The 15,275-nt window shown below is 40.2% G+C and overlaps 1 protein-coding gene across 5 annotated transcripts in view; it reads right to left on the minus strand.

Moving 5' to 3' along the window:
• The window catches only part of LOC144588798 (uncharacterized), a 349,859-nt gene that overhangs the window by 206,173 nt on the left and 128,411 nt on the right, over positions 1–15,275 (minus strand). For 2 of the 5 annotated variants that reach the window (XM_078392207.1, XM_078392208.1), the window contains exon 4: positions 1,574–5,061. The exons of the other annotated variants lie outside the window; for them this stretch is intronic. In XM_078392207.1, coding sequence (XP_078248333.1) covers positions 4,984–5,061 — 78 coding nt within the window. In that variant the 3' untranslated portion in view covers positions 1,574–4,983. Of the gene's footprint in view, positions 1–1,573; positions 5,062–15,275 lie in introns of those variants that run through there. 5 annotated transcript variants of the gene reach the window in all.

Consider the following 15,275-nt stretch of genomic DNA (forward strand, 5'->3'; position numbering starts at 1 on the left):
ATGATTCATGCATAGTACCATCTTCATTCCCCACTATATCATGGACAAAGATGATATGATTCTGTTTTACATTTTGTCACAATTTAGAAAGCAAAATAAAGTGTGCTGCTTATATACCACCCCACAGCGTTTAGAACACTCTCTGGGTGGCTAATAATTTAATTGTGCAGGTTACATATTGCCTACCCCAGCGGGCTGGGTACTCAGTTTACTGTTTTTGGAAGGATGGAAGGTTGAGTCAACCTCAAGCCAACTACCTGAGCCCATCAGGATTGAACTCGGGCCATTTTTCCACACCTTGGTACTTATTTCTTCTCCCAAATCAAATTTCCATAATGTTTTAAGAACATCTTGTTAGTCATCTGTTTCTATTAATATCTAAAAAATTCTACTTGTTATTTCTTTCGTTATCTTATTTTCATCTACCTTTCCCTTCTGTACTACCATTTCTTCAAATTTATTTATTTATTTATTTATTTATTTTTGGACTTATATACCGCCCCATAGTGCTACAAGCACTCTCCGGGCAGTTTACAATTTCATTATACAGGCTACACATTGCCCCCCCAGCAAGCTGGGTACTCATTTTACCGACCTCGGAAGGATGGAAGGCTGAGTCAACCTTGAGCCGGCTACCTGGGATTTGAACCCCAGGTCGTGAGCACAGTTTTAGCTGCAGTACAGCGTTTTAACCACTGCGCCACGAGGCTCTTATAAGATCCGTGCTTTTACCATTTCTTTTTACCCAGAGCCCTTTATATTGACCATCATAACCTATGAAATCTTGGGCTTTCCTTCGAGCTTGAGTTTTTGTTTCATAGAAAGCCAGCAGCTGTCTGATGCCTAAGGAGGTTCTAAGTCTCTTAGCGGGTTGGGAAAGAATGCAGACAGTACAACGTCCTGACACAGATGAAAATCAGAGACGACTCTAGATAAGAAGGATATGTCCAGATAAAGACATAGTTTGTCTCTATAAAAAAAAACCAAAAACGCTGAGTGGTGAATCAACATATGCACACAGTTCACGAGCATATCTGGCAGATGTCAGTACCACTAAAAACACTACTTTCATGGTAAGTAGTTAAGTCAACAGTTGCTAAAAGTTCAAGAGGCTTGGTTGTTAAATATTTGAGTATCAAAAAGAGCTTCCATGGAGCTGTTTTTGGTGGAGTAGGAGGAAACACATTATGAAAACCCTTAATAAACATTTCATTATCTAGTACTATGACTGACCATTAATTGGAAGGGCATAGGCAGAAATGATGGGAACATATAGTACTTTAGTAGAAGACATGATCACCTCTGCTCATCCCACCTCTTCCTCATACCCCACAATCCTGAATTCTGACATCCTTTCTCAACTTTGGACTGGACGCAACTATTGACTCCCACTTCCTGGCTACAGAGCTTCCCATATAACAATATATATGATGTGCTTTTACTCATGTTAGCATGTGGCATCCTGATGCATGCATTACTATTTACCTATGAAGTGATGCTGCATGTGTTTGTTTGTGTGCGAATGTTTGAGTATGCTTAGCTTGGCATGAATATACTAGGGATATAAAGGTTCTTTGTAAATGCCAGGTACGTAAAAAATATTTGCTAAATTATTTGTTCTTGTTGATTCATGCCTGTCTCAACATGATATAACATCTCTGTTGCCATTTTTAAGGTTGTGAAATCCCTTGTCTGCAGCGGAGGTATCTCCTGAGACAGAATGTGCTCTTTTTTCTCATCAAGGTGTCATTAATTTATGCAAGATGTCCATAATATATGCAAAAGATAAAAACTATTACATTTTGGGAAGCAAAGCACAAACATAGCAAGCAGAGAGCTCTCTGGCCAGTTGTTCCCTCTGGTGCTTATTATCCTTAAGAGTCTATGCAACAAAGCTGCATACATCTCATTTTGCACAAGGTCTACGATTTGTGCAAATATATTTTGCATAAAATTGTTGCCTTTCTTTCTCTTATCAAAACCACCATGTACACAAAGATGCTCAGTCATAAAAGTAGAAGAAAAACTGGAGCACATTGGTGATGAAAGTAAGATATGCTTAAAAAGGGGAAAGGGCACAGAATAACAGAAACAATAACAACAGTTTTGTTTTAAAAGTCCCAATGTCCCAAAAAGCAAAAAAATGAAGAAGAAGAAGAATCTAGGCTTAAATTTCAAATTCTGTATGCCACATGTTCAAACATGGAAAGAAATGCAGCCCTATCAATCCATAGATTAATGGAGGGTGCACATTTCTCCTTCCAGGTTTGCAGTATGAATATGGATAAACCACTATAAGAGTGTGAAAAATCCATTCCCTCTGGGATACCAGATGACATATGTATTACCTTTTTATAATCATGCTCTTTTCGAAATTAGTGGGCACAACTGTATAGGGTGTGAAAACTCAGTCTTTTTCATTTTCCTTGCATTTCTTATAATCACATCAACAGTCTTGGCTAATCCGAATTTTGAAGCAGCTCACATTACTTTTTTCTCCTCCTGCATGGAAATGTGTGCACATATTGATATGCACTTTACTTAATATACATATTTTGCACATTTTTCAAAATGCCCTTTTTCCTATTGACCCTCACCAATTGGTATTGGTGAGGGTTTTTCACATGTATGCATTTTTAATTGTGTGCAGTTGCTTACACACAATTTGAAAAGGAAAAAGGATATGATGCTTGTAGTTTTCTCCTGATGAGAAGGCACTGAAAGACAGGCGTACACTTCCCTTATGGACCTCATGAGCAACAAAACTGATAACTATTTTTTCAAAAAAAAAATCCATTACTGCAAGTTTTTCATCTCTACTACCATATTGCACTCATCCTTCTGAAAGAAGAAATATCATCCACAAACTGGAGGGGGGGGGGGAGAAGAGAAAGAAGTAACTACTTCTACAAAGAATCATTCTGCCATTGTATAGCAATAAGAAGTATTGAGCTCATTTAATTCAGTGGTTACAATACTCATAAGATCTGAGTATTTGAAGTGCAAAACTAATAATAAACAGCATGGCTTTGATGATCTCATTAATGGTATTACTGTGCATACGGCGTTTACATTCTGTTTTATAATACTCTTTTAGTTGTGGCAGTTTTTAACATGTAGGCATTCAGCGCATGTTGTCTCCATGCCATGCCCTTGCCATTTCATTCTGCACTATTAAGTGTTGTTTTTCTGGGAAGGTCTTGAAATGTGGGGCATTATGTATGAGTTATGCTAATTTGTTAGGGCAATGAATACATTAATTTCATTAGTAAATGGCCTCAAAGCAATAATTACCAGTGTAGGTGTGTCAGAAGCGATCATGTTCAGTTTTGCCAGTTAATTATTAAGATTTTGTTCTGAGGGACCCAGATTTGACATTCAGCTTCAGTTTAGCCATAAATAAACTCCAGAGTACAAAAGGAAGGAAGAAGATATGAAACCAAGAATGTGTTTAGATCCCATACATGTTCTTTTTATTAAGCACTAGTTGCCAATAAGGTGCCAAAATAATTAGTCTCAGTAATGTGAGGTTATGCTGAATGTTCCCATAAAGACAGATCATAACAACAATAGCATTTGTACTTTTTTTCTTCCTCTTGTCTGAAATTAAAGCAAACAGGGCTTCCTTCCTTCCTTCCTTCCTTCCTTCCTTCCTTCCTTCCTTCCTTCCTTCCTTCCTTCCTTCCTTCCTTCCTTCCTTCCTTCCTTCCTTCCTTCCTTCCTTCCTTCCTTCCTTCCTTCCTTCCTTCCTTCCTTCCTTCCTTCCTTCCTTCCTTCCTTCCTTCCTTCCTTCCTTCCTTCCTTCCTTCCGTGCAGTATTAAACTGTACATATTGCAGTTGGCTTAAATCACTTAATTGCCCTTACTTTTATTGTTGTTACATGCTGTCAAGTCATCTCCGACTTATAGTGCTCCTATGAATGCGTGATCACCAAAATGTCCTGTCCTCAACAGCTTTGCTCCACTCTTGCAAACTCAAGACTGTGGTTCCTTTAGAAAATCAATTCGTTTCATATTTAAGTTTTCCTCTTTTCCTGCTGCCTCCAACTATTGCTAGCATTATTGTCTTTTTCAGAGAGTCTTGCCTGCTCAAGGCAGAACAGTGTCAGTTTAATCATTTTTGCCTTCAGAGATAGTTTAGCTTTGATTTGCTCTACAACCCAATGGTGCACCATTCCGTTACACCAGGGTATCCACAAAGCTCTTGTCCAGTACCGTATTTCAAATTAATATTTTTTTTCTTGTCAGCCTTCTTCATTTTCCAACTTTCACACCCATACATAGTGATCACCAATCCTGAATACAGTACTGTTGAATGAATGAATACTTTATTACGGTCAAAGACCAGTAAAATCAAATCAATATAAAATACATACATATAGTTGTCGTTTCGTAAAATCAGGCAGAATTATAGAATTTCCATTAAAACACGATAAAACAGCCCCTACTTTCTGACAATACCCCTTATATTACGAGACAATTGGCCAAATTTTGTGCTGCAGCAATGGTTATACGTGTTCAGATGTTTGGGTAGGTGATTTTGGATGGATAATATAATGCTTTTAATATAACACTAGCTGAGGTTTTACTTATACTAAGGATTTACAATGTTATTAACTGGAAAGTAGGGGAATACAGTAGTGATGATAATCTTGGCCCTGATCTCCAGTGACACATCCTTACATTTGACGATCTTTTCTAATTCCTTCATCACTGCCCTTACGAGTCTCAGTCTTTTTTTTTTTTCATATCCTGGCAGCAATCTCCATTTGGATTGATGATTGAACCAAAGTATACAAAATCTTTCACTATTTCAGTTTTTTCGTTGGCAATGCTAAAGTAATGTAGTTCTTCTGTAGTTGCAATTTTTGTCTTCTTAATTTTCAAACTGTTGTTCTGCTTTGGCACTTTCTTTCACTTTTTGTAATATCCATTTCAAGTCATTGCTGCTTTTTGCCAGTAAGATGCTGTCATCTGCATATCTTAAATTACTGATGTTTCTTCCTCCATTTCTCTTTCTTCCTTCATCTGAATGTACTCTGGCTTTCTATATGATATGTTCTGCATACACAATAAACAGATACGGTGACTTGAAAATCCACCCTTGTCCAACACTTTTGCCTACAGAAAACCATTCTGTCTCTCCAGATTGTGTTTTAATGATGTTAACCACTGTTGTATACTCAATGTTTTCTACTTTAAATATTGTCTTTCATTGTTGCAAGCTGCCTTTTCAAGGAGAAAGAGTGGATAAAATATTTTAAACACATAAAATAAATAAATATCCTATCTGAATGGTAGATTCTTGTCCACAATGCAGGTTACACATCCGGACAATCAAGTGCTGAGGCACATCCACTTCTTTCAGAACAACCCAGGGTCTACACAGTCAAAAGTTTTGCTGTAGCCTATAAAGCACAGATTGACCTTCTCAAATTCTTTGCTTGATAGAAGCTGGACTCAATGATACATAGAATCCCTTCCAGCACCTGAATGCTAATGCTTGAAATGTATACCTAGTAGCATAATGAAACTTATGTTGCAACAATTACACCATTAGATACAGGGCAACATCACTGAGTCATTAAATTTTTAAAATACTCTACCAAAAGAATTAGTGTTCTAATTAATTTGGTGTATAGGGGAACTGCTGGATAGCTCAGTAGTTTAGGCATCTGGGAGTTCAATTTCCTACTGTGCCTCCTTTTTAGGAGCTGGACTCAATGATTCATAAGTTCTGTTCCAGCAGTTTTAGGATGATGGTGATGAGAACTGAGAATTGAAACCAAAGTGACTGAATTTCCTAGAGTTTGAAACTTATGTTTTGAAGAGAGCCAAACTATCCATTATAGACAGGCTGTTATTAAAACCTGAAATCCATTAGTGTTCCAGAGACATGATTCAGGCAGATCTTTGTGTCAGCATAACAATACTTACTAATGAAGCCTGGACTTACTTCCTGATGACCAGTCACAAAAAATGAATGAAAGAAAAGAAAGCTAATCTGCAAACTAGGTACCATAGATGTAGTAAAGCTCCTGCAGTGACAATTGGATATTATTGCTACTTAAGTCATTCCTTCATTCCTACAAATAGCCCTAACAATGGGTTATTTGTAAATTGTAAAATATAGTTTGACCTGAATTGCACATTTTCGTCCTTTGTAGCCTGAGTCCCCTCAGTCTGGAGTCTGGAGTCTGGCTAATAAAGAGATGGCCTTTTCAGCAGTGCTATCCCATTTCTTGAATGCTCTCCTCGAACAGGCTCACCTGGCATCCATTCTTTTGTATTTTCAGTGCCAGGCAAAGACTTTTTAAAAACTTTCTCTGAGGCTTTTAAAATGTTGTGCTGATATTTGATCCTAGTTGCTGTTGATTATAGTTTTCAGTCTCCCCCACCCCTTCCATGAATTGCTATATCTCCTTTATGTGATGAACTGACTTATACTTGAGCTGGCAATTGTTTCTTTGTTCAGTGACCTTGGACTGTATTATTAATTCTCCTTTTGTTGTATTGTTTTAATATTGTTTTATACTTGATTCTGTAGATCACTTAGAGAACTGTGTTTTATTTAAAAATATTAAAAACAATGTACCGTCAAGTTAGTTCTGACTGATGGCAACCCCTTTCAGGCTTTTCTAGGTAGAAAATACTCAGAAATGTTTTACTGTTCCCTTCTTCTGGGGTGGGGGGAGTGACTTTGGAGCTTGCTTGAACAGCTTGCCCAAGTCCACACAGGCTGACTCTTCTCCCTGGAGACACAGTGAAGAATCAACTTCCAAGCTCTAGCTCCGCAGCCAGATACCTAACTCACTGAGTTATCCAGCCAGCTAAACAGCTAATAAATCTAATAAATTAAAAATATGAAGTGATCCAGAAAAGCATCTGTTAAGTTCCTGTGGGTGAAACATTTGTCGCAGCATTACCTTGTGACTGAAACGGAAGAATGGTGCGTGTGGCTGTCAGCTGTGAAAGCCAGCTAGCCCTGCACAAAATTAACTATACATTAAGAGTTTCTCTGAGGCCCTCTTTTGCATTACCACACTGCCTGCAATGTGGTGGAATAAGAACTTTACAGAAGTGGCACCAATTTGTGGAACCTCTTGTTAAGTGCCCTTGGTTTTCCTGTTGACTTTTGCCCATCAAATAATAATTTAAAAAGTAATCTTAAGAGTATGAGGTGAAGTATTCACGGATAATTTTGAAGGTTTTTGTCAAATAATACTGCCAAAAACTCTGTGTTGGCTAGCTTAGGCTTTTCTTTCTTTTTTCTTTTTGGCTATGTTATAATATTGTTTTTATTATGTATTATTGTTAACCAGTCTTTGGATTCAAAGTGACTGAAAGGTAAACAAACAATTAATTTGAAAGAGACAGAATGAGAGAGACTTTGTGTGTTATGAACCAACTTAACTTTGTGTGCCTCTCTGAAGTGAAAATATTATCTGTTCACGGGACTTAATTTAGGGGATTTGCCACAGTGTTGGGCCATTTTGTTTGATATCATTTGAGATCTTCATTCAGAATATGATGTAGGAAATGCAAAAAATAAAAAACAAAAGAAAGAAAAAACAAAAGAAAAGGATTGAATCAGCATTGGTTAAATTGGCCTTAATGTTTCTTCCTCGGTTTAATAAAAAATTACTAACATTACAGGGTTATTTGTTGATATATGTTTAGAAAACTTACATAAAACTCATTTATTCAAAGCATTTGATATTAAGTAAAATAAACACCTTTGCTTTCAAGAGATGTTTTCTAATCACTTCAAAGAGGAAAGAAACTAGAGATGGGGAGCAGCTTGTATTGCCATGTGGATTTAGTTCATGGTTCCACAGGGAGGGGAAAATGCTATAAGGCCATATAATAGCCAATAATAGTTAAGTAAAAAAGAAAAAGAAAAAGATTTCACCAAATACTAAGAATTAGTTGCAGGGCAAAGAGGAAATTTAGAATTATCATCATACCACTATCAGAAACTCTTCCATTGGAAAAATGCACAGAAGTTCCCAGCTAAGGCATTTACTGAAAATTAATGAAAACCCAGTTATCTACCTCATTTTGCATATGGATAGTGACTGTCAAGGCTATACATTTTGCAAATAAAAAATAAGATAAAATAAAAATAAAAAAGGGATTATCCCAGTAGTTAAATATATTTGTAGGCGAGCTGTTCCTGCAGTTCCACTTATGTGTCAATGCTAAGGCGGAACTAGAAATGAATAGAAGTGTCACTCTGTGGATCTTCACAGTAGATCTGTACCCTCTTCAGTCATTATGCCTGAATGGAGTGTGTGTGTGGGGAGAGAGGGAGAGAGAGAGAGAGAGAGAGAGAGATGTTTATATACTGTATAGACAGAGTAATGGGCTAGGTCTCAGGAACCTGGGTTCAAATCCCTGCTCAGCCATGAAAACTCAGAGAGAAGGGATGTGGACCTGGTAAAATTACTCCTTAATTGCCTCACTTACCTTGAAAGCTCTATTAGGGCTGCTGTAAGTCGCTTCTCACTTGATGGTACACAAAACACACACAGCAAGTGTACACTACCATGTCTTTATTACTGGGTCTCTCCCCCATGCTATTCTGACAGCTTTGGTATACTGTACATCTTAGCTACAGGAAAGCAGTCTCAGCTTGTCCCTGTTATTGATATCTTCTAGTCACCGCTCTGCACCCTGAAAAGTGAAAGTCTGTTTAATGCCCCTTGGGCAGTGATTGCAAGAAACCAACGCAGTTCTGAAGAACTGTAGAACATACAGTGTTTCTAACATCGTTGCCCTTCAGCTTTCTGAGTAGACATGGAAGGAAGGAGCACAAGAAAGGTCCCCACAAAGCGTGAGCATTTGCTTAAAAAATGGTTACAAGAAATCCCCAACTTGGGGATGTCGGAAGGTTATAATCCAAAAAGCAACTTTTCCCAGCACTGCTTCCTCCTGGCTGTGGCTATTCACCACAGAACAACTGCCCAACTGAGGTATGACTTCTGCTAGGCGATGCAAATCCTAAACAACATTAGCTACTTATTAATGCTAGCCCATTAATGCGAGAGAGAGAGAGAGAGAGAGAGAGAGAGAGAGAGAGAGAGAGAGAGCTTTTGAACACATGCTTATAACCCTTGACGTGGAGGCGCTGTGGGCTAAACCGTTGAAGCCTGTGCTGCAGGGTCAGAAGACCAAGCAGTCGTAAGATCGAATCCAGGTGACAGAGTGAGCACCCGTCGCTTGTCCCAGCTCCCGCCAACCTAGCGGTTTGAAAGCATGCAAATGCAAGTAGATAAATAGGGACCACCTCGGTGGGAAGGTAACAGCGTTCCATGTCTAAGTCGCACTGGCCATGTGACCACGGAAGATTGTCTTCGGACAAACGCTGGCTCTATGGCTTAGAAACGGGGATGAGCACCGCCCCCTAGAGTCGAACACGACTGGACAAAAATTGTCAAGGGGAACCTTTACCTTTACCTTATAACCCTTGCCACCTATGTTCCCACCCCACCTGAAATTCAGTAAGACCTTTGCATGTTAACGTGACAGCCTGCAAAAGCATCTTCAGCAGAAGGTACTTACGTCTTTGCAAACTTTTGCATTGAACACACAAAGGTCTGAAAGACTTTCAGGTAGAGTGGGGACACAGAGGGCAGGATTGCACTGCATGCCCTCATCCCTACCATTTATTTTAGCTCTACAGAGATTAAGGCATAACATCTGAATGAGGATATAGCATAACAAAACACATTGCCCTGTTTCCCCCACACATCATTGGCCACTTGGAATTGATTCATTTTCCGTTCAATGACAGTTCCTCAGCCTTATCACAACCAGAAGAAGTGAGAGAGGCATGGAGCATCTCTGGTAACCAGAATGCACTTACAGGAATATTACTTTTAGAAAGTAATCCACTGCCATTACAGTCCCATGGCCTCCCAAGGGAATGGCTTACCATTTTAATTATACTTTTATTATGAATTTATAATGTTACATTATCAACAAATAAATAGGATTGTTCATTGGCAGTTACTTTTTAAAAAATGAGAAGTTTGCAAGCTGTTGGTCTCTGGTACAAACTCACCTAGGTAGAGAAGCCAAGCACTTTCTGGAACTTATCATAGTAACTACTATGATAACTATTTTGCAAAAGGAATAAAACTACCCCTTGTTAACTAAGAATCATAGGATAACTTAATTGTGGTCTAGCAATTGTAAAAGGAAAGAACTTATTATTTATAACTGTTTTTTCCCGAGCTCTGCCTATTACGTAACATAATTTTCTGCTCTTAGCAGTCTTCTTTTACCATAAAAGTTGTCCCTTTTAAATGTTACAGATGGTGGAATGTTTTGTTTTTTGAGAAAATCCTGGCACAATGATGTGATGATATACTTCGGCCTTTATACAATTAAAGGCAACAGAGGATAAAACAAAAAGAGCACAGTTGAATTGTTCTTAGTGCAGGGGTCAGGGGTCAGGGAACTTTTTAACCTTTTACCCCCTAAAATTTATATACGCTGACATTAACCCCTTGATTTGAAAGGAAGGATCTCAGTCACGCGTAGCCAGTTGAGTGCCATTGCTGAAGCCTCGCCACCCACACCCAGGCCACCTCTGCCTACTCCGCCTGGCAGGGCTGTGCTCAGACCTTGGCCCCATGGGGGCGGCTCCCTTTCTCCACTGGAAGGTGGCTCCTCAGTGGCCGTCAAAGAGCAGCAGATGGCTTGCCTGCTGGGAGTGCCCGATGCCACCTCCCGCTCCGACACCGGCACCGGCGGCTGCTCACTGAGGCGGTTACATCAGACCTTGGAGTCAGGACTCCCGTGGGCCTCACCGTCGAAGCGCCATGACAGCTGCCACACGGAGGGCGGGGTGCTCCACCAGGCCCAGCTGGCCAGCGTGGAGACACCGCCAAAGGAAGCCACATGGCTGGGCGAGCGCCGCTACCACCCAACGGGCTCGGATGGGGACGGGGCATGGGGTGGTGTCCTGGCACCGGAAGGCTGAGCCTGGCCTAGGCCACTGGCATGGCCATGCCCACCCCCTCCACCGTGATCGACCTCTCCAGGCACTGGAAGGAGAGGCTCCACCATGGCTGGCCGTGCCGCCGCTGCCGTGGCTGCTGTACGCTGCCGTCCGGGGCCCGTCGCTGGCCACCATCCGCTGTGGCTCGGTTGCAGCCAGGCCGGAGAAGGGGACAGAAAAGGGGCAATCAGTCAGCCAGGGACCCCCCCTCCAGGCAGAGGAAGAGGAGGAGGAGGGAAGGGGGTTAGGGTCACGTCCTCATTACCCCCGGATTTTCATTTTTACCCCATTTGGGGTAATTTACCCCCATTCCCTGACCACTGTCTTAGTGGTAGCAGCAGTAGCAGTCATAGTTAGATATTAGCTATGTTAGCTTGATGCGTTGATTTATTACAAGTGTTTCGATTACAAGATTGCTCAGTTAATCACTGGAGAAAAGTCATATTATCTTCCCATCTGAATTGTATTTTGTGGGGTAATGCTGTTCTATAGACAAATGTGTGGCCATTTCTCATTTCATCCTAGCCATTGTTGCCTTGGCTGTCTCCTGCTTCCTCTATCAGGAAAAGGCAAACCATACCTGTGCATATTATGGATTTTCCAGCTTTTGTTGGTATCATTGGCTAGAGAAGGTGGTGATGCAGAATCTAAGAGGTCCTCCTCACATGTGCCAGACTGTGGCTGTACCTCTATACTCTTATTCTTTCTACTGTTGCATCCTTATGCATAGGTCCAGCATGAGACATTCAGTACCCACTCCATATTCAAAAGAAAAGCTAAACTGACTGTCGTGTAGTAATTCCATACTTGTGCTGTGGTAATGGCATCCACCCTATCTAAGGCATCAGGCCAGTTTAGGGAGCCTGGAGCAGCAGTCCTTGGGAGGACAAGAACGGCAGGGCAGTCTAGAAAAAACAACTGGGAGAATGCTAATGCTGCTGTACAGTTTCTAGAGCAATGCCTATAAAAGTCTGGATGTGATTTCTTTCCAAAGTCGAAGGGTACTCAGCACTAGTCAGAGACTGAATCCACTAGTAGCAGCAGGGTTCTCTTAACAGAACTTACTTTTGCAATTTAAAGAATGGGCTGCTCAAATGAAAGGTGCTCAGTTTATACAGCTCTAAGGCCCTCCTTTGGGCTTAGTTAGTTTTGGCACATGAAGGCCACATTTGTTTTCAGCTGGTAAAGCACAGCCCCAGATCTTTCCCCACAAACACTGCTGCTGTTTCCTGCATATTACATCCTCCAAGTGGTAAAAAAAAACCCCTACATGATTCTTGAGGAAAATGTGAGACTCTTCCATTAGCTGATTAATCGCTACTACTATGATAATTATGACGTGATTGTAAGAGTGTTATGGATTGTAAGAGTGTTATTAATGGAGTAGTTCACTTCATTCCTCCTTCATCACATCTCATTGGTTTTCCAAAGAGGACTTGCCACTTAAAAAAAGAGAAATCTTTCTTCCAAGCTGTGCTATCACAGTTGTCTGGCGGTTGGACTCGTCAAGGCCTGGCAAAGTTATTTTCTTGGACTTAGCTGTTAGAATGTCACGGCAAGCATGGACAGCATGGCTGTACTCTTAGCATAAACTGTGGCAGGATGGCTCAGGCATATGATCACTGCAGAAGACAATCTTTAAGGGACTCTTGCCTCAGTCCATCCCCAAATGTTCCGTAGACCTCTCGGTGGAGCTAGTTGCAAATTCTTGAAAAAAGGCCTGAATTTGTCTAATGTTCTGGATGGAAGCAAGAATATCTTGCCATATTTAGGAAGTGGCTAGGGCAATGTTCTTGGCTGATAGAATGGAATGGTTTTGACCTCCAATACCAGGAGTTGAAGCAAACCATGTGAAGAAGATGCTCATGTAAAGAGTTGCATATAATAGACAGGTAGTCACAACCTGAATGGCCTGCAGCCATTTTGCATGCAGTTTGGGAAGCTGTTCATTATTCTGTTTCCCCATTTATGTGTGGTTATGAGGTTGACAAATGTTCCACATTATCTTTAATTTCCATAAAATGGTTCTAATCTTTGCTTTCTAATAAATGTATAAAAGTGCCTTGAGGGTATCTTGGTTTTGCATTGTAGGTGCCCTGACTGGAGAGAAATATGCAGGTTTTCCTTTTTAGCTAATTCTCAACACAGACTTCTAAAAAAATTATCCTCATGATGGAAGCAGAGCATGGTTCCTAGACTGCTGAAAGTGGTTTGACCGAGGTGTAACATTTTTCTTAGTGTACATGGGCATGCATTGATCCCATCCCTTTATCCCTGAGACGTTTTTCTCTGTGGCATCCCATGGTATGAAAACATTTTCTGAGCATTTTGGACATGTCCACAGAATTTCCAAATAATCTTCATATTTTAGTATGTGCAAAGCAGAGCATAAACGTGCCTTTTTAAAAGTTATATGCTGTGAAGTGACATGTTACTTATGGTGACCCTAATAGAGTTCACAAGATATATGAGATATTTAAGGAGTGGTTTAAACGGTGCATCCTACAGTGAGTTTTCATGGCCAACTGGGGATTTAAATCCAAGTCTCCGAATTCCTAGTACACCTCTGTGTACACAACACCACACTAGCTTGTTCATTCAATGGGAAGAAAGTATTTAAGCTTCAGTTAAATAGGCAAACATTTGAAGAAATGTTTTAACTAGGTATGAAGAGTTCACCTCAGAGACACAGGAGCTGTCTACATTTAGTAGTGATCTTTTTAAAGTAAAATAACATGAATAGTATTTCATTTTGCAGAAATTTTCATAATAACAATTTTCATTTATTTCTAGCATACCAGTTCTTAACTTCAAAGGTTATCAATTTGGAGAATGCTAATGTTTAGGATTCCAGCCTTAAATGTTTGTTGTCCATGGTCTAGGCCAGGGGTCTCCAAACCTTTCAGCACGAAGGCCACATCATATATGTTCGACATTTTTGAGGGTTGAAGGAAGACATGTGCATGCGTGCATACACACATCTACACTCCTGCACTCCCACACACATATGCACCTGCCCGCAAGGCATGCCAGGGCTAATAAAAAGGCAAGGTGGGCCAGATGTGGCCCTCGTGCCTTGGTTTGGAGACCTCTGATCTAGGCCCACATTATACATGGATCTCCTGTTTCTACATGTTTGTTTTGTCAGAAGAATATATTTCTGATATTTTCTCCATTTCACTCCTTCTGTTTCATCCAAGCTCCACATTAAGAGGGTGCAAATACAGGTGATCCCGCATTGCTTTCTAACTTTAAATAGAAGCCACCTTAATGAAGGAGGCAAAATTCCAGTTCTACAGGTGCTAACCTTCAGTTCTTCTATACCTTCACAAAGAACCCTTATGAAAAGTTTCTGGATATGGAAGAATTTTTGGATATTTGGTTTATCAGCATTTAATCTTGGGAGGTAGTGAATTGATAGACTTATGACAGAAGATATTTCAGGGAGAAGTAAATAAAGTATCAATCTGGCCTGAGACAACAGGACTAACAGCAAATTGCTTACACTTGATTGGTTTTGTTTTTTTCTCTAAGACTCTTTCTTGGATTCTGGCTTTGCCAGAAGAAATAGCTGAATGATGGCATGAGAAACCATCAACATCTAATAGTGAAGAGGGAAAGCATCTGTCTCTGTCTAGGTGTCAATGCACATTTTTTTAAAAAAAATCTCAACTACAAACAACACCTGAAATAAATGTGAAATATTTGTTTTGAAATTAAACAAGCAGCTGGAAAATTACCAGAGAGATACCCCTGTGCTTGTTGTAGGAAAACATGGTAATTTAAATGTACATATGCTACTCACACTGGACAGTGTGATGGATGTATTTTGCCATGTTCACAAGTTCAAAAATTGAAAACATTCCAGAGGGAACACAGAGATGACTGATCCCATGATGTACTAGTCTCCCTCTATTCAGTACTGGTTAAGCCTTATCTTGAGTATTGTGTTCAGTTCTGGACACTGCACTTTAAGAAGGATGCCAATGAACTGGAACAAGTTCAGAGGAGGGCAACGAGGATGATTGGGGAATTGGAAACCAAGCCCTATCAGGAATGACTGGAAGAACTCAGCATGTTTAGCCTTGAGAAAAAAAGATTGAGGAGAGATATGATAGCACGTTTCAGATACCTGAATGATAGTCATCCAGAGGAGGTGCAGGATCTGTTCTCAATAATCTTGGAGTGCAGGTTGTGTAATAGCGGGCTCAAGGTGAACAATGCCAAATTTAAGTTGAATATCAGGAAAAACTTCTTAACTCTTAGA

This window comes from Pogona vitticeps, chromosome 4 (assembly GCF_051106095.1).
Source record: "Pogona vitticeps strain Pit_001003342236 chromosome 4, PviZW2.1, whole genome shotgun sequence".
In the NCBI taxonomy this organism is placed as follows: domain Eukaryota; kingdom Metazoa; phylum Chordata; class Lepidosauria; order Squamata; family Agamidae; genus Pogona; species Pogona vitticeps.